Genomic DNA, 20,089 nt, shown 5'->3' with positions numbered 1-20,089 from the left:
TCTTGTGCAGGTATCTGTCTGTATGTGTGGGTTTTCAGTATACTGTGTGACTCAAACGTTGGTTCGGTTTACGGATGACTAGGACATCCAAAAATGGCAGTGTTCCTTCCTTCTCTTCTCTTTTCCCTCACCAAAAAAGGTGCGTGGATATCTTTGGACAGAGTGGGTTTGTGAAATGTATAGTGAAGGACATTAAAAACAAAATCCCGCAAGCTAAGCTAACTAGATTCTGTTTCCTTGCTCACACCCTCGTGCTTTTTGGCCAAAGATCAAAGACACCTCTGCCATATCTCCACTGCTTTGTATGTGTCAATAGTAGCATCAAAAGGCACAAGGAGTTGGGACTTTGCTTGCTGTGTGTGTCTATGTGTGTGCATGAAATGCAGAGTGATCAAGTTTGCTTCTCAATCCTTCACCCCGGGAGCTGCTTTGATCCATGAATTCCTGAACACAGAGCCACACATATGTGAGCCTACACACATATAACAGACATGTAAAACATTCCTTCCCTCACAGGCATCCAGCCAGCTAGATAGTCTCTTTCCAACTCTCTTTGCCTCTGATTCTATGCACAACAGCAGTTCCAAAGCCTGCCATTCTGCACAATATAGGTGATTTGCTCTGGTGAAAGGAGGTAGGGGGAGGAAGCCAGAGAGCCAGTGAGTGAGGAGGGATGCTCAACCAGGGCTGTGGGGACTTCATTGGCCAAGGAAGCTTTACCATGGAAGCATCTTCTTGCCTTTTTTCTTTCAGAGTTCCTGGAGGAACCAGAGAAGAAACAGCTAAGGCAGGGAAGGCTTTTCAATACAGGTGGCCAAAAAGAAAGGAAACGGTCTTCATGATCTCCTGTGAGGACATCACACCCCTACAGGGGTCCGTGTATGACAGGTTAAGAACCGCAGTCCTATGACATCTGATATGGTTACTAAGAATGGAAGACAATGGTGTGAAACTTGTATGGGAGATATGTATGCATAAGCACCATGGATTTGGTGCTACTGAGCGAACCCTGGCCCAACCTACCCAATTCCCACTTACTAGGAAGCAACCACTGCACTAAACAGGGGTCTGTTCCCTTGTTGCTCAGGAAGCAGCTGACTGTAGTTTGCACTCCTTCCCCAAGCGATCTCTGGTTCAACCAGCAGAAGCAGAGCCCCTTGTGCCATAAGATTGCTCATGGGTATGTGTGGGCGGGGTGGGGCGAGAATGTCAGCAGCCCACTTCCTGATCAGGGAAACAGATTCCCATCAATCGCAGGAGCTGTTTCCCAGTAAGTGGGAATTGGGGAATTTCATGGTCCCTATGTAGCCCCTATTGAATAGGTAGCCATCACAAGTGTGTAACTCTATGTTAGTGGTCCCCACTGCTCTTTAAGGGATTTTGGACTTCAGCACTCAGAATCCCAAACTACTGGCCCACATGAATGAGGCTTCTGCAACCTGAAGTCCAAAATCTTTTAAAGGGCACAGTCTAGAGACTACTGCTCTAAGGGTATGCACTTTTAATTGTAAAGGATCAGAGACTCTTATATATCAAAAATTAAGAAATATAAATTATACTTTGTCAGTTGTTACAACTTCATTTATTTGTTTATTTATTTTTATACTGCCTTTCTCCCAGAGAGGTAATCAAAGTGGCTCACAAAATAAAAACATTTTAAAAACTTTAAAATAAAAATTTTAAAAACAATTAAAATAATCTAGTTAAAACCTTCTAAATATTTTTTCAGTAACAGTAAACTATAACAGGTTTCTTATTGCATACAGTTAAGTTTCTGTAACTGTAAGCATATACCTTGGATTTCTCTGCACTTTTAAAGTGCATCTTTTATTTTGTAATGTCAGGGGCCTCTCTAAGACCATAAGAAAGCTATGTATGGATGCATTCTTACTTTGATCCTGAAATCGTTCATTAACATGGGCTCTGCTATGCTGTTCTTGACTGAACTGTTGTTCATGCAAGTCAACAGGGATAGGGTTAATACCAGTTCCTTCAAGGTATAGCCGGATTCGCTGCCGCCACTGCCATCTTTAGAAGAAAATGATTGCACAAAGTTCAGAACTATTACAATAGATGACATTTTTAAAGAATGGAAAATATATACAAGTCAACCTATCAGCTCCATTCAGAGGGTCATTAATAAAATAGATATTGCTTCACTTTAAATCATCTGTAAGTTCAGCTGATGCTATGGGGAACGGTTAATAATCTTAACAAATCTTACCAATTCAAGGAAGTGTCATTTTAGGCATCTAAATAACAGAGTGGGTTATTCCCAGATTCTTTGATGCTGAAATGTTTTCAAATTAGTTGTGTATACTGGTTTACTGCCTTGCTAAGCCAAAGATCCTCCCAGGTCCTCTACTCCTCTTTACAGGCTTCACAACAGTCTTCTTGCAAGAAATTTTATGCTCATACTTTCATCTTTTTGGCTTGTCAACGTCTTCATTACATTCATTACATTTCTCAGCATCATAGGTACTAAAATGGTATCATATCTGCAACTCCTTTATTATTTAGATGATATTCTATAGATTTGTTCCCTTTATACAATACTAGGAATATTCAGCTTTTCATTATTCATATCTGAAAAACTGAATTTGGTCCTCAATCCAGTGTTATGCTATCACTACACTATTTGTGGAACAACATTTCTCCTTGTTCTCCTCCTCCCTGAAACCTCAGATCTGCCTGAAAATTGACTCCAGTAAATTTACCAGCCTTTCAGAGATAGGTTTAGGGGAGCAAGGGGGCAACTAACAGAAAGGGGAGACTACCCCTCTTCCTATGGATTCAACTGTACTACCAATGGAACTCCAACACTTATCATACCCTTAATCAAACATGTCCTGGATACACAATTTGCCCAACTTTGCTGTGATACTATAATAACCATCAGTAACCATCTGTGGTATATTATTCAAGTGATCTCCTATAATATATCTATGCAGCACCTTTCAATTACAGAGATTTAAACTGATTAGAATTAATTTTTATTTTTTACTTCCTGACCTAGCCTGGCCTTTACAGAAACACACCACTCAAATATTAATGTATTTATTTTCTAGTTTTGGAGAAAAAAATAGAATCATAGAGTTGGAAGAGACCGCACGGGCCATCCAGTCCAACCCCACTGCCATGCAGGAAATCCAAATCAAAGCATCCCCAGCAGATGGCAATCTAGCCTCTGCTTAAAGACCCCCAAGGAAGGAGACTCCACTACACTCCGAGGGAGTTTGTTCCACTGTCGAACAGCCCTTACTGTCAGGAAGTTCTTCCTAATGTTGAGGTGGAATCTCTTTTCCTGTAGCTTGCATCCATTGTTCCGGGTCCTGTTCTCTGGAGCAGCAGAAAACAAGCTTGCTCCCTCCTCAATATGCCATCCTTTCAAATATTTAAACAGGGCTATCATATCACCTCTTAACCTTCTCTTCTCCAGGCTAAACATCCCCAGCTCCCTGAGTCGTTCCTCATAGAGCAAGGTTTCCAGACCTTTCACCATTTTAGTCGCCCTCCTCTGGACACGCTCGTTTCTCAATGTCCTTTTTGAACTGTGGTGCCCAGAACTGGACACAATATTCCAGGTGGAATATTGGAATAGTAACAGTAATTTTTATATTTGTCTAACTAACAAGCCACTACATCCTTTGCAAGCAGAACCTGCCATAATACATTGCAACAAGGAATACTTCTCTTCTAGCCAGCCATATTTTCCACCATGATACTCTATTCTATTCTCCCCACTGAGATATTTAGCATTTTGTGCCCACTGTCCAGGTCCTACTGAATTATAGTACGGAGCCGGAAGTTGCCCCTCCCAGATTTATTCCCCCCAGTTTTTAAATTTTCTGTAGATAACAAGATTCCCAATTCTACTGAAATCACCAACTTGTTTCTCACTGGGCCTGTTTTGGCTACATTGCTTTCAGCACTTACCAGATGAGTTCATGATCAGAAGGAGTGTTTTCCACCATTCTGTGCGTGGAACAGCATAAGTAAGCTTGGTTTACATAGGAGATATTAACATTTTCCTATAGCTTCTCTCTTGCAAGCACATTACTATGGTTTCATCACAAATTCATTGTCATTATTTGTAACTCTTGATCATTTACTGACATTAAATTTCCATACATTTTCATTTTAATAAGGTTTCATAAGGGATGAATGTGCACAAGACTGAAGACTAAGCACTGATTGGATATACTGATTCTTAGACTAGTGCAGGGTTGGAACAGATAGTTGTCAGATCAGAATTGTTCCTTGACAGTTATGTGATTTCCCATACAAGAAATTAATTTCTTTAAGGACAGCTGCCTTTAGATATATAAAATCTGACCTACCTGAATTCACCACGACAAAGTTTCTGTAGAGCATCTGGAAATGAGTGTGTATATCGTACAGGTAAACACAAATGGCCTTCAGATCTAGATATAATATAACAATGTGAAAATAAAGCAAGACAGAATACTCTCTTACCTCTTTCATAAAAATATCTGTTCCCTTATTTTCTTTTAAAATAAGGAAGAAGTAGCATTGTACAATATTGGGCTCTAGAAGTGGGGCGGAGGGAGCAGAGATACTTTGTATTATTTCATGCCTGTATAATTTAGTAAACTTTTTTTTAGTTTTCTTTAATTTTTTTTAGTCTCTACATGTAATCTGCAATTTTCTACAGTACACCACAAAACTTGGGGGGGGGGTGTCTCCCTTTAATTGATAGCACATGTGCAAATATTTATAGCAAATTTGCAAATAATCAAATCTGCAAATGTTAAACTTGCAAAAGTAGAGGCTCAACTGTAGAATTAATTTTAAAAACACCTTGGTTTAATGGTGCAGAGGACTAGAAAACAGAAACAGCAGGTGCTTCACACATTTGAATCAACTACTGTAGATTATATTTACTAATGAGCATATATTTAATACATGTGATTGTAAGGTTAGTGAACATATGAACCTATAGTGACATTCAGCATACTGTATATAGACATTAATTCCAGATTTGTAAGAAAGTTGAATTTAAATGTATATTTAAGGCTAAACTGATTTATATTCCTGAATACATTTGTAAAAGTTACAAAAAGACAGTCAGTTTGTAAAAATATACTCACAACAATGTGCATAATAAACTGACCAAGAACCCCATTTTGTGTGTCATCATCAACAGAAAATATTCTGTAAATATTTACAGTACTGAAACAACCCCCAGATTTGTAATACTGCAGCCTAGAACTCCACAAAATATCAACTTTTTTTTTTAACTCACCTATCCGGGTCTGTGTTTATTCCAATAACAGGTTTTAATTGGTCAAAAACTTTACTGGCTGCCAGGAGCATTGTACCATCACCTAGGTAAAATATATGATATGCAATCACAGTCTGCTTTTATATAGGAACATATAAAAATTATGTAGTATCACTTTTATGACCATAAACCCAAAGATATTTCTATATAAATCTCTCCTAGAAATAAATTTCTTGTTGTGTGCCTTCAAGTGATGCAGAAAACAAATTGTCATCAGGAAATGATATTTATATAAAAAAAGAATAATGGATATGCATAGACAAGTTAACAGTTTCTAGTGCAGGCATTTGAATTCACATATCTATACCTTAATGTCTTTCCAATAGTACAACTTTTATGAATTAATGAATAATGAATAAATAATGAATGAGGGAGTGAAGAACTTAAAACACCCCAGCAGAGAGAGAAGGAAGTCCAGGAGGAGGAGGAAGCTGCTGGTTCTACTCGTACTTGGACTTCTGCCTTCGAAATAGATTCTTCTCTCTTCAGGACTGAGGCCCTGACTCAGTAGGCACTGTATCGTCACTTACAGCTGCTTTGCCTGCTAGGGCTGTAAAACCAGGACCTGATAGGGCTCTGCTGCAAAACACCCTAGCTGAGAGAATGGGAGGATCACAGTGACTATCTGGGGTCAGGGGGGAGAAGCAGCTGCTGGTTGTACTTCTACTTGTACCTCTGCCTTCCAAGTGCCTTCTAAGAAGCAGAACCCTCCCTCCGGTCCATCTGGCCATGGAAGGAGAGATGCAGGCCCATCTCCATTGGGCCTGGCCTAGATTAAGAAGCAGAGCCCTCCCTCCAGTCCATCTGCCTTGGTCCAGGCCTCAGAGGGAGAGAAGAACTGCTGGACCTGATCTCCTTCCCTACCACCATTCCCTTCTCCTTTTGTGTCATGTCTTTTTAGACTGCAAGCCTGAGGGCAGGGAATCGTCTATTTAAAAACAATAATAATTGTAAGCCGTTTTGAGAACTTTTAGGGCTGAAGGGTGGGGTATAAATACCGTAAATAATAATAATAATAATAATAATAATGAAATTATAAGTAGCAGAACAAACTTATTCAGATATGAATACAATTCAATGACAATCTTCAAGAAGAACAGGTTGCTTACCTGTAACTGTGATTCTTTGAATGGTCATCTGTGAACTCCTAGAAATGGGTCATTTGTGCCTGTGTGGAGCATCTCTCAGAGCCTTCCAGAGTAAACTAATATGTGTTTTGGCATTAGCCCCTCCCATCTTCTGTGCAAACCCCCAGTTGCCTGAATGCTGAAGAAGGAACAAAGGATCCAACTCTACAATTTTATGATTCAACACAGGCAAGGATTGGGTAATATGAAAGATCCCTATGGTGATGGGTGGGATCTTCAAAAACTCTATCACATATCCCTCCTGATGATGGCAAGGACCCATGAGTACAAGATGAGGGAGGCCCAGGCATTATTGTATCATGGGAGCCTGTCATAGAATGTAGGAATGGTGGTATGAGTGATGCCAGTAACAAGGCAGTCATTCTGGTGACCATAAGCCATATGTCGTTCTGAGGCCATATGCTGCAACCTACTCTCTGCAGCTTGATCAGCTGTCTTAAGAGTGTTCTATCAAAGGAGTTTTTAGACAGGAGGCACGATTATGGTGTGCCTGAAGGGTAAAAGTCTGACAGTGACAGCAAGACCTCACATTATTCCCCTCAAAGAGACAAAGGAGGCACTTAAAATGCCCATCCTTTTCAAGTATTTTTCCTCCACATGAGGTGTATCTTTTGAAGTATCCAAAGGAGGCCATAAGCCCTTGAGAGCATGTGTGGCCTGAGACAAAGGCCGGTTACAAACCAGCACTTGGGACGTCCGCAGGACGTCCCATTTTAAAAAAGGGGCGTCTCTTCTAGATGCCCCTGGGTCTAATACAGACTCTGTCCATACAATATGGCGCCAGCCGTTCCACACGGCCGGCGCCATCTTTACGTATCGGACACTGTGTGTCCGAACGTGTCGCGGTGCCTGTGACGTCACGAATGCGCCCCTGGCGCCTCGCGACGTCACAGAGGCGCCGCAGAAAGAAGCTCCATTTTGGAGCTTCTTTTTTGCTCTGTAAGGGAGCCGCGCGGTGTGGCTGCGACGGCTCCCTTACGGAGCAAACGGCGGCGGCGGCGGCAGATCGCCTCAAAGCGGCAGTCTATAACCCGCCAAAGTAACCAAACCAGAGCCACAAAAAGAAAGAGACAGTGAGAGATAAAATGAGGTAAGTCCAAAGCCAAGTTGTACACAAAAGACAATCCAAGCCACAAATAATCCAAAACAAAAAAAAAGGAGAAAACCAGTCCATAACTATACAAATGCTAAGTCAGTCAGAACAGATACTCATATAGAGCATGGGAGGGGCTACTACTGAAACATTGCTCCAAAAGGTTCCAAGTTGCACTGTACAAGCCCAAAGACTCATTTGTGAGAGTCACTGAAACCACAGAGAAAAATAATGGAATTAAGGACAGTTGCCCCAGGACATGCTGTCCAATTCAGTGCAGGAATCCCTGCCTACAGCATCCTCAACAGATTGATGTTGATCTGCTTTTCCAAGGGAGAGCATGCATCACCACCAATGGTTTCGCTGTTGATTTCTCATAATATTCAACCAAGATATACTCCACCACAGGAATGGTCAAAGCTGAGATACACGCAATACTTTAAACAGCTGATAACACTTGCTGCACCCTGACAAGGACAAGCTGTAGATTGTTGTGACAATCAAATGTGCATGTTTACTCAAGATTACTGTAACTCAAAATGCATTTCCCCACTCACAAGTTAATACCTCCTGCTGCTACAATAGCATCTGCCCATCGAACAGTTTCTTCGTCGTATTCTCTGCGCTTCACAAGTCGAACCTCAATCTTTTCATTCCTGGAGATTTTGAAAAAAATGCAGGTAGTTATTCAGAATTGCAAGGCCTAAAGAATGTAACTTTCTAGTTAAAGAGCTAGTTTACCCAAATTAGCTAGTCCCCCAAGAAAAAAAGAAGCATAAAACATGTTTCAACTAATTCTAGTATTATCTACCAAAAATTATTTTATGGAAGATGTCTATAACTTTTATTTCTTTGAAAGTCCTCCAATTATGCACAAAAGAATTTAGCAAAATGTTTTCCAATCACTTATTCTACTATATCTGAAATAGTAGTGCAGGATCAGGTTTTTAAATTATTATTCAGGAAATAAGCCTAAACCAAGTCATTACAATTTATAAAGATGCACACTAAAACTTGCTGCATGAATTGCTATGTATAACTGGTCCTACATTATTCAACTGAGAGCTGACTCATGCTAAGAGAAAAAGTTAAATACAATTGCTATTAAATTACATTCGGCTATACACTATTTTCGATTAAACACTATGAAGTGTTTACACACTGACCACAATTCAGAGAACTGCATACAGACAATCCTTCGGCTTTCAAACTGTCCAGCTTGAACCGTAAAACAGTTTTGAACTCAAAATTTCAATACTTGTGGTACCATTAATAAACAGAAAATTAAAAGAAGAGGTAGGTTATGTATATGTAATTCCCCTTTGTCTATGTATAATAGGATGACTGAATCACAATCAGTTGATTTATTATTTATTTATTGGATTTATATCCCACCCATCCCCCAAAACAGCATTCAGCTTAGTAATTTTAGGACAGCAGACATAAGAATAATGATGAGTTCTGCAACCCCTTCTCACTGAAATTATTTCAAATTGATTATAATCAAAAATTCTGATACATACCCTTACCTTAAACTATCTACAACATGGTCTACGTTTTTTGTATGAATCCGATGTCGTTCTAGTAGTCCACTGTAATTAGAGCCCTTTAATGCAAGCTGTAAAAGGCAAAACCACAATTCAGCAAAGCTGGCAATTACTGCCAAAACATATTGCAACAACATGTAAACAGCGAAGCTTGGACAAATTTTATTTTTTAAAAAAAATTATTTTTATTTTTACAAGCTAGAATAATTTAATTATCAGGAACATAAGAATGTTTATTCACTAAACCAAGCACAATATTTTCACCTGGTATGTATAAAGTGACTTAAATTAAGAGTCAGTGTAGTGGTTTGACCATTAGTCTATGACTCTGAAGAACAGGGTTTGAATACCCACTTGGCCATGGAAACTCACAGTGCAACCTTGGCCAAGTCATACTCTCTCAGACTCAAAGGAAAACAAAGGGAAACCCCCTCTAAACAAATTTTAACCGAGAAATCTTGCCAAATCTGGCCTTAGGATCAATTGTAAGTCAGAAATAATTTGAAGACACACAAAAACAACATATGAAACATTCCTCTTGTAAGTAAAAATTCCAGTTTACAAATACTCTTGTTCAGTACCAACTAAATGAATTCTGACATGCCAATCAAATAACCAACGCTGGAGTTTATGGTGCACAGACTCTGACCAACTTAACATCAGCAGTGGACATTTTTTACTAAATCTTAGGTCAAAAACTGATATATGAAAAATTTGAGCTACAACACAGCCATTTCAGTCCAGTTGTAATGTGTTATAATTTAACGTGTAACTGGCTACTTGACACAGCCAAATGAAATTGCTTTTTGATTAAATCAACAAAAGACCAAGATGTTCCTTCTCTCCAAAATGGAAATAGAAGTTTCCATATTACTTGCTGTAGGCCACACACTTTTCCTGCTTAAACTGACCTATGCCTCCTTCCTCTTTCTTAAAATTAAATTAAATTAAAAATCTGTTTCGGGGAAAAAGGATATCTTATTTTAAGAAAGAGGAAGGAGGCACAGTACAGTTTTTAGCAGGAGAAGTCTGTGGCCTACGACAAGTAATACAGAAATCCCTATGCCACCTCTGAAAGCTCCCTAGAAAGTGTTTTGGGATCTTAACAACATAATTTCTCAAAGTCAGAGTGAGTTAAATGCAGCCTGTGGGCTGGATCTGTGAGTCCACAAGACTCCCACAAGGCCTTCAAATCCCCCAGATTCCCCCCCCCCCCAAATTTTAAAACAATTTTTCAGGCTGATTCAGGGAAATGTTTGTCCCCCAAACCATTTCAAATATCCTCAAACCACGTAAAATGAGAATCGGGGTTATTCCCCTTACCCCCCAAACTTCTTCCAAACAATTTTTTGTCCCCAAACCACTAGTTTTGGGGTGGAAAATAACCAGCCAAAAAGACAGAAGTGACAACACTTAGGTGTCCTGAAATGTCCTGCTGCACCCCTCCAGACAGGCACAGAAGAGAAAATGCCTCTTGTCTTGTTTGAAGTTGCCCACCCTTGCTCTAAAGTATACAGAGTTACAAGAATCAATCAATATTCTTGATTCCAGAGCTACAGGTCTATGAAAATTACATCCTTAGCAACTGTGAATGGCTTCCTGGCATGCAAAAGTCAATGAACTTAAAGAAGAAAGAAGAAAAACAAAACTGTCTTCACAATTGCTTCATAGGTCTCATCTTTAGTAACCATACTTCAGTGTAATTCTCTGTAGCTTTCAAAACTGACTGGGCAGTTTGTTCATCGACTGTAAGCATTTTGAAGGCTGCAGCAAATTACAAAAACTTGCGAGATTAGCCTGAGTGAATATTGTCAAACTAGTGCCAATTCTGCATGCTTAAGATATGGTACTGTATATTCTTAACACAAACTATGTATGTTATGAACTTACAAAGGCTTCCACATAATCTATGGAAAGCTTAATAAATAGATCCATAGTAGTATGGATACAAATTATTATTATTATTATTATTATTATTATTATTATTATTAGGCAGAAACACAAAGTGCAACCAAGGGAAATGAAGCACAAAACCATCTGCTACGTTTAAAATGGGTCTATGAAAATCCATCAGATTTACCAGATTACATTTAGTAGATAATGCCACACAGCAGTGAATTATATAAAACTGCATAGAATGAAGTGGGCACCATGTGACAAACTATCTCAAAATTAATCCTTCCATTATAATATTCCAACAAAACTATTTTACAGATTATATTATGAACAGTGCTCAGAAGTATTTTACGGAGGTTATGAATTCTGGAATGCTTTTTTAAAAAACTGAACATCAAAATAGATAAAAATTACACTGGTACAGAACACAAATCTTGAATTTTAAAATAAATAAATATACCTTCAAACTTACTAAAAAGAAACATATAATAAACAAATTTGGGTCAAATCTTAGTCAATTCTAGTAACCTCCTTTGTATATAACTTGCTATGACAACTTAAACCTTTATCCAATTTTAATGGTGTTTTCAAATCAATAACCTTCTATACGAACACCACGTTAAATTTAGCCTTCTAAAACAAATGTAAAATTTTCATTTATCGGGAAAACGATTTCTTCCACTGAATTGGTTTCTTCTAATTCATACTTTGCAATTTAAAGTGTTAAATTCCACCTTAATCTGATCTATCAGTTCCCCCAGATTCTTCTTCCTCAAGCTCAGAACCCACTGTAAGACCTCCTCCTTGAAGTATGCAGGAAAACATTGTAACAGCAGAGAAGAAATTCTGAAAGACAGTCAGCTCATTTCCTTGTGTTTGCCACACTATGAAGAACACTAGCACAGTACCGCAAGCTAGCCTTAAGGCTACAGTTTTCCAACTGCATTATCAGGCTGCCTCCCTCCAGACAGACAGGACATCTGAAGGGAGGAGTGGGATCTCAGTATTCCAAAGAGACAGAATCCTCAGGAAAACAACCATGCTCATCATAACCCCAGCATGGTCCCTGCAGCTGAGTTCTGGGTGGGTTCAATGCTTTCACACAGACAGCCTCCATTGATTCATTTTAGAGAACTGTATCTCATCCACATCCTCCTTGTCTGATTTGAAAAGAAGAATGCTGTAGCTTCACTCTTACAAATGTGTCCTCTGTGTGTGATGTTTTTAAAGTCAGATTTCTATTCTGTTCCTTTTCTATGGTGGATTTCTACTTCAGCCTTCAGATCATTCCATGCGGTAGCACGAGACTATGGCAACCGTCTATGAGAACCTCCTTATACATTCTGATGATATAAGATAGCTGGCATTTAGCTAGACAAGTTCTGATGCTGAGCCCAAGTTGAAATACTGCCTTATGTATTTGAGGTAATTTAAATGACAAGTTAGGTGAGCTCAGTATTTGAACTGCTTGCAAATATACTAGCCTACCAGTGACGGGACACTACCAGAAATGACAGAATTATGCCAAGTGAAGTATAAATAACAGCCTGTTGGAATAGTCCCAAGAGCCTCTTGCCTTGTGGGCAATACCCTTGTTTTAAACAAACTGCTACAGAAATAAACCGATGATTATCTGAATTCACCCAAGTCACAAATACTGGGACATAGCCATTTCTAGTATGCAATTTCAGAAATTAGGTCTCCAGCTTGTCAGCAAAACGAAGTGGATTTGGTTTAGTGAAAGATGTTTCTTCACTTGAAAATGATGTGTCCAAAAAGTCTGAACTTTGGATTGTCCTGTCAGGACATATGTAAACACTCACTATCAGTACCCATTTCAGGAACTAAGGTATGTACAAACAAAGGCAATCTCATGAATCTGGCAAAGAAATGTTTCAGAAAAAGGCCCTGAAAAAGAAACTTTATGGGATTCTCAAAATTTCTGTATGCTTCCCTGTTTAAGATGGTTTCAAGATGCTAAAGTGGAGTACTACTGGAAGAATTACAAAAAACTGAATCAGACAGATCATTGTAGGTTTAAAAAAAAGCCTGCATAGATACATTAAGCAACTTAAATGTGGACTTTCTGGACTTCAACAGGAAGCACCCTACCTGATATTTATGCAAGTTCAGAAGAATTTCAAAAGTAATACATTAACAACAACAACAACAACAACCCCCCCCCCACACACACACACATACAAATCAATACAGGTTGAATCTTCCTTACCTGGAATTCCAAAATTGAAAATTATCTATATTGGTGGCTGAGATGGTGATACCTTTGCTTTCTAATGGTTCAATGTACATAACCTTTGTTTCATGTCTGTTTCATAAAATATTGTGTATAAAATGACCTTCAGGATGTATGTGTAAGGTGTATACATGAATGAATTTTATGTTTAGACATGGGTCCCATCTCCAAGAAATCTTATTATGCATATGCAATTATTCCAAAATCCAAAAAACTCAGAAATCCAAAATGCTTCTAGTGACAAGCTTTTGGATAAGGGAGACTCAACCTATACCAGTCATTCAAATAACCTAGTATCAAGCCATTTGAATCTCCTTGGCACCTGATGCTACCTTGGCCTTCAGAAAGAGCACATTAGGACGGGATCTGCATTCAGATTTACAGTCTTCATTGGCCAAAGTTAGTTTTTAAAAAAAATCAACCTGTCCTCATTTTAAATGATTTAATATTGTGGTGAGAGAGGAAGCATATACTTTTTTAAAAACAAAGTAGTAAATGAATGTGTGATAAAAATTAACCACACTCCTTCTTGCATTCCTCTCCTCACCCCTGCAAAAAACATAGTTAACAGCCCACATAAGAACTGGGTAACAGTTTCAAATCTAGAGTTAAAGTTTCTTACAAGCAACTATACAACAAATAGTTAATGGAAGCATTTATAATATAGAAGTCTATGTTCTGCTGATATAATTCAGGTTAAGTCAAAAATGAGGAAGCAGTTCTTGAGGTTGCTGACTGTGACAATTTCAGATTTAAAGACGACATTGTTCAGAAAAGTTACTTTTGTATCTATGTTGCTTGTACTAAACAGAAAGTTTTTCATATCTGCACCAAGAACGTCAAAAGCTGTGGGAAAAGAAAGCCTGAGACATGTTGCCAGCTGGCAAAATCAGAGCAGATTGACTATAACTGATTAAGAACCCCTGCTTTGTCACCAAGGCAGCCTGTGCAAAGAACATCACCAGGAGAGTCAGACCACTTTCAAGAACTCCCACCACAATTTATTTAGCTACAATTTGAAAAAACAGGACAAGACTAAAATATTAAGTAAGAGCTTAACAGCACTCCATTCCCTACACAGAACATTGGCCCTGCTCCACAGAAACCAACTATGGACTACTGCTGAATAGTAAGATAGTTGTAAAGTCGAAGGCTTTCATGGCCAACATCCATAGTTTTTTGTGGGTGTTTCGGGCTCTTCTAGAACATGGCCACATAACCCGAAAAACCCACAAAAAACTATAGTAAGATAGTTATTTGAAACCTGGACAAAAACAGTAGTCTAGCAACTGTAAAGTAATAAACCCATCTGGCTTTTGGGAACAGCAGCTCCTTCCCATAAAATAGAAGGGAATATTTACTCTGTGGGTGTGTGTTGCCTGAAATTCAAGTCGTTTCCAATTTATGGCAATCCTAAGGCAACCCTATCATGTGGTTTTCTTGGCAAGATTTGTTCAGAGGAGGTTTGCCTTTGCCTTCCCTGAGGCTGAGAGCATGTGACTTGCCCAACGTCACCCAGTGGGTTTCATGGCCAAGCTGGGAATTGAACCTTGTTCCTAGAGTTGTAGTCCAACACTCAAACCACTACGCCATGCTGGGTATGGACCAAGGAAAATAAGCAGTGTATGTAAGCCATATGCCCCAACTGGAATTATGACAAGACAAAAGAGGGGCCAGGAGGTTACTTTCATTTTTGCATTATCAATATCCAATCAGGAGCATAAGCATACCTGAAGTAAATCTCAGAGCTAACTAAGTCAGAGGGTGGTGGTGGAGAACTAATTCAAATATAGTTTCCTACTGCCACATAACTATTCTGGCAACAAATGCTTCCAGTAAGCAAAATGGATAACCTAGCTAAAGAAACAGTTATACTCTACTTATTACTTAGATGTGCTAAACTGAATGTCTGTACTATCAAGGACAGCCAGTAGTGATTTAAGCATTGGGCTACAACTCTGGAGATCAGAGTTAGACTCCCCTCTCAGCTATGGAAACCCACCTGGTAACCTTGGGTGAGTCACACAATCTCAGCCCCAGAAGACCTTGTGATAGGGTTTGCCTTATGGTCACCTGTAAGTCAGAAACAACTTGAGAGCACACCATAATAAAGGACAACATAATTCTCTCCAATGGTGATACTTTGTTTCATGTCTATTCCCCTAAACTGCATAGTTCTCTACCAATTCTTCCCTTCCCAACAGAAATATTGTGCATAAGAAGAATACATGCACAAGAAATAATATTTAGCTTTTTCCTTGCCAGCCATTTCTCTGCTCAGAATCTATCTCATTCAGTCATTTACATCCCTGTAGTAAAAAGGACACAGACTATCATATTTGCATAAAATGCAGCTTGGTCTTTGATACATTGGCCCCAGCATAGATAAGGCTCAGTGCTATTTTGGGAAAGGTACATAGGTGGGACCTTAACAACTCAAAGCTAAATAAAACATTTTGGACTGCTGGGGGTTTACAGTGTGTTCCCCTCCAACCTAGAAGTGAGCATTGCTAACTGCTTCTGATATCACAAACAATCTAAAAAGCGCATGTAGATGTTTAAATCTCATTTCAACTCTGTCTTTTGCTGCTAGAAAGCTACATTTTATGACTACCTATGACAACTGCTCTTCAAAATGACGTTGGAGGACTTCAGCAGGACAGCAACTTGAAGTATTACTAGATTACTATCATACTGAGGGTATAGTTTTGTAGGATCATAAGACTGTCTAGCCTATGAAGCAAGCTGTCCAATGTCACTTCTCTGTGCTGCTGGAACATGTCTAAGTATCAGTGCCTAATTTACAGATGCTGCAAAATTAGATGCTGAACTGTGGGCCCAAACAGGCAGGCCAAAATAAAACTGCTTCGGGTCACTTTGGAGGTATGCTGTTTAAATGACGCACGCATCTTAAGACGCCAGAAGCTGCACCAAAGCTGCGCTTTAGTCCTTAGGACTGGAGTGTGGCTTTGGCATGGCTTCCGGCCTCTTAAGTTGCATCAATCATTTAAACAGCATGACTTCAAAGTGACCCGAAGCAGCTTTATTTTGGCCTGTCTGTTTGGGCCCTGTGCTACCATAACTAGGGTAAGTAGCTGTGGTATAAGCTTTTCTGTAGGACCCTAAATACCTCCAAAGGCACCAGATCCCATCTGATTTTGGAAGCTAAGCAAGGCCAGACCCAGTTAGTACTTGGATGAGAGATTACCAGATTTGCAGTCTATATTGTAGGCCAGTGGTTCCCAACCTTTTCTGTTCCCCACACTCCTAGGAAATGTTTGACTAATGTTTGCACCCCCTACAAAAGTAATATCACATCTGAAAATGAAGAAGTCCAATTTCTAACTTTTGAACCACAAATTGAACCACATACAATAAATACTGCAGATGAAGAAACTGAACTTTTTAAAAAAGAGCTTTTTACTCATTGCTTAAAATGCACATTTAAATTGTGCAATTAGATTCCAATTTATTCAGAAAAAAATTGAGAGATGACTCCTACAAGCCACTCTTCATCACACCTCCTGAAACTCCATCTAGAGCCCAGGCTCAGAACTATGGTGCTGTACAGACCGCCATAAAGCGGTGCATTCATGTCGATACTAGGGTTAGGGAGCACGCACCAACTGCATGCTCCCTAACCCTAGTATGTGTGGATGACGTCATGCACAGCCCACATCCAAATGGAGCGGCACATTTGTGACGTCTCCATGCTGCCCCTGGCCGCTTACGGCTGCCTGGCTGCAGCATGGAAAGGAGCTCCGAAACAGAGCTCCTTATCGTTGTGCGCATCGTTCCCACGGCAATCAAACGGCCACGGGAACAATGCCAAGGAGAAAGGGGCCGGGTGGCCCCTTTCTCCCATGGCTGTGGCTCCTGGGTATCTGGGGGCATGAAGCCCCAAGGACACCCCTTTTCCGCCTGCCAGTGAGGCTGCCCTGGCCCCAATCAGGAGCAAAAAGGGGCTGGTGCAGGCTGCCCTTTCGGGGCAGTCTGTACCACGCCTATTCCTTGCCTAAGAAAACCCTATGAAATTCATGGGGTTGCCATAAGTCCACAGGAAACTTGAAGGCACATATGCACAAAAGCTCTTGTATGCTAAACAGTATTTGAGCAGATGCACCTAATGGGCTTAGTCCACAATGCTTAAAAAGTATCTTTAGGTTGCTTTTGACTGCATAACTTAGTATGGCTATACCTATGAATTACAAAATGAATTGGCACATTTACAGTATATCAAACTTTTCCTCTGTTAGGGAATGTACATGAGATTTCCAGGTGCTCTCTCTCGTAAGCATTAAAACCAAGACCCCTTCGGCATCAACAAAATGCCTGCACCAGGTGCCCTCCTCCCAGGTGCCAGTGTGGGATGTCACCTTTTCCAGTGTTATCATTCAACATCATGAGGTTTTCTACAAACAGAAAACTAGCACATCAGTAAGGCAAACCACCAGAAGCAATGTATCATTGCTGTTAAAGCCTCATGACTTTTATTTGGTACAGCATATAAAACAAACTGGAGTAGTCCAAAAGCACAACAGTTTGTTTCTGCAAAGGTGTCCCTGGACTCCCTTTGAAAGGATGCCATACTGAGGAAGCTTATTCTATGGTACTCCAAAGAACAGGACACAGAGTAATGGATGCAAATTAGAGGAAAAGAAATCCCACCTCAATATTAGGAGGAACTTCCAGACAGTAAAAGGTTTCTGTCAACAGAAGAGATTCCCTTGGAGAATAGTGGAGTCTCTGTCTTTGGAGGTCTTTAAGCAGAGGCTGGATGGCCATCTGTTGGGGATGCCTTGGTTGTGACTTCTTGCATGGCAGAAAGGGTTTGGACTGGATGGCCCCTGTGGTTTCTTCCAACCCTAGGATACTATGATTACCATCATTTATTTATTTATTTATTTATATCTGGCTTTCCCCCAAAAACTGGGACTCAGAGCCACTGACAAATTCAAAAGAATGGTACTGTGGTCCAAAACACACTGAAGGACCAATCCAGCCTGATAGTTTGTTTGTTTTTTGTGGGTTTTGGGGCTATGTGGATGTGTTCTAGAAGTGTTCATTTCTGATGTTTCCCCAGCATCTGTGGCTGGCATCATTTCTCTGAGGATGCCACCCACAGATGCTGGGGAAACGTTGGGAATGAACTCTTCCAGAACACGGCCAATAGCCTGGAAAACCCACAAAAAACTATGGATGGCGGCTGTGAGAATTGGAGAGTTGGAAGAGACTGGAAGGGCCTCCAGTCCAAGCCCCTTCTGCCATGCAGGAACTCTCAGTCAAAGCATCCCCATCGACAGAGGGCCATCCATCCAGCCTCTGTTTAAGGACCTCCACTACCCTCCGAGGAAGGAGAGTGTTCCACTGCCGAACAGCCCTTACTCTCAGGAAGTCCTCCTCATGTTGAGACATGACCTCTTTTCCTGGAGCTGGCATCCATTGCTCTGGGTCCTGTTCTCTGCAGCAGCAGAAAACAAGCTTCATGGCCATTTCTTGGGGATGCTTTGCTTGAGAGTCCCTGCCTGGCAGACTGGGGCTGGGCGTCCCTTGAGGCCTCGCTACAATCCACCTGCTCTGTAGCTGCTCATAGACTTCTATGGCAGTTCCGGGGGCAGTTCAGCCCGGAGAGAGCCAGGGCCCCGTCTGGGCGCCCCCTTCTGGGGGCCCTGGGGGCGGTGGCTCCCTTCCCGGCGCCGGAGCCCGCAGCCTTTGACTCACCAGCTGCTTGAGGTCCTCCTCGGAGAGCCCCGCGCACCGGTACCGCTGCTGCTCGAACTCGTAGCGGGTCGTCTTGGCCACCACCACCACCCGCGAGGGGCGGAAGCCCCCGGCCACGCCGCCCTCGCCCCGCGGACACGAGGCGGAGGAGCTCAGAGGCGCCGCGGGAGGGAGAGCGGGCGGCGGCGAAGGCGAAGGAGGAGGAGACCCTCGGCCCGACGCCAAGCGCAACCTGCGGGGGCTCAGGATGAGGGGCCGCGGAGGGCGAGGAGGCGGCGGAGGCGACGGCTGGTGGTGCCGCCGCGAGGATTTGAGCAGGGCGCGGAGGGCGGCGCAGGCGTTCCCGCCGCCCCCGCCGCCGCTCAAGTAGGACGGCAGGCAGGTCATGGCCTCCCGAGGTGAAGGCGACCAAGGGACTGAGGAGCGGACGCCGTCGCACTCAGGTCTGGATCCCTAACGGTCGCGCTCCCCCGCCACGCCCCCTTCTCGCACGCGCACGCGCACTTTGACACACACACAAGCGCGCGCGCATCCACCTCAACCAGGGCTCAAGTACGTCCCCTCAGGCGCGAGGCAGGAGGCATTCTGCGCACGCGCCGAAATCGGAAGGCACTCCCCCTCCCTCACTTAGCCCACCCTTTCTATTCCCTTTCCCACCCGCGCGTCGAGCATTCTGCGCACGCGCCAAAATGAGAAGACACGCCCCTTCCTCCTCCCTGGTGGTCCCTCGCTTAGTTCTCTCAGCCCGGCCTTTCTATTCCCTCCCTCCCACGCATTCGGCTGTTTGACGTCACTAGGTCTTTTCTGCGAGGGGAGGGAAGACACGCCCCCTCCTCCCCTAGCTCAGTTCTCTTAGCCCGCCTTTTCTATTCGCACCCACGCGTTCTAAACCGAATAGGGTTTGAGGGAAAGTCGTGAAAGGCTCTTTGACGTCACTCGAGCATTCTACGCACGCGCCAAAATAAGAAGTCACGCCCCCCTTCCTTCCTCCCTCGCTTAGTTCTCTCACCCCGGCCTTTCTAGTCACACCCACGCATTCCAAACCCAATAGGGTTTGAAGGAAGGCTATTTGACGTCACTCGGTTTTTCAGAACCACAAGAGGGAGGGAGATCGGGAGGCGAAGG

The 20,089-nt window shown here is 41.8% G+C and overlaps 1 protein-coding gene across 3 annotated transcripts in view; it reads right to left on the bottom strand.

Annotated features, from left to right (window-relative positions):
* The window catches only part of LOC149324108 (NAD kinase 2, mitochondrial-like), a 32,277-nt gene extending 12,813 nt beyond the window's left edge, over window positions 1-19,464 (bottom strand). For 2 of the 3 annotated variants that reach the window (XM_089496543.1, XM_089496552.1), the window contains exons 1-6: window positions 18,965-19,464; window positions 9,076-9,164; window positions 8,114-8,202; window positions 5,267-5,348; window positions 4,341-4,424; window positions 1,892-2,028 (exon numbers count right to left, since the gene is read on the bottom strand). In XM_089496543.1, the coding sequence (XP_089352669.1) occupies window positions 1,892-2,028; window positions 4,341-4,424; window positions 5,267-5,348; window positions 8,114-8,202; window positions 9,076-9,164; window positions 18,965-19,351 (868 nt within the window). In that variant the 5' untranslated portion in view covers window positions 19,352-19,464. Of the gene's footprint in view, window positions 1-1,891; window positions 2,029-4,340; window positions 4,425-5,266; window positions 5,349-8,103; window positions 8,203-9,075; window positions 9,165-18,964 lie in introns of those variants that run through there. The other variant, XM_089496559.1, reaches the window with a different exon arrangement.
* Between the last annotated feature and the right edge of the window lie 625 nt (window positions 19,465-20,089).

The sequence above is a fragment of the Sceloporus occidentalis genome, unplaced genomic scaffold (assembly GCF_023333645.1).
Source record: "Sceloporus occidentalis isolate IW3139 unplaced genomic scaffold, rSceOcc1.0.p SCAF_1, whole genome shotgun sequence".
In the NCBI taxonomy this organism is placed as follows: domain Eukaryota; kingdom Metazoa; phylum Chordata; class Lepidosauria; order Squamata; family Phrynosomatidae; genus Sceloporus; species Sceloporus occidentalis.
Note: the sequence above shows the minus strand (reverse complement) of the source record. Positions and strands in the feature narration are given on the sequence as shown.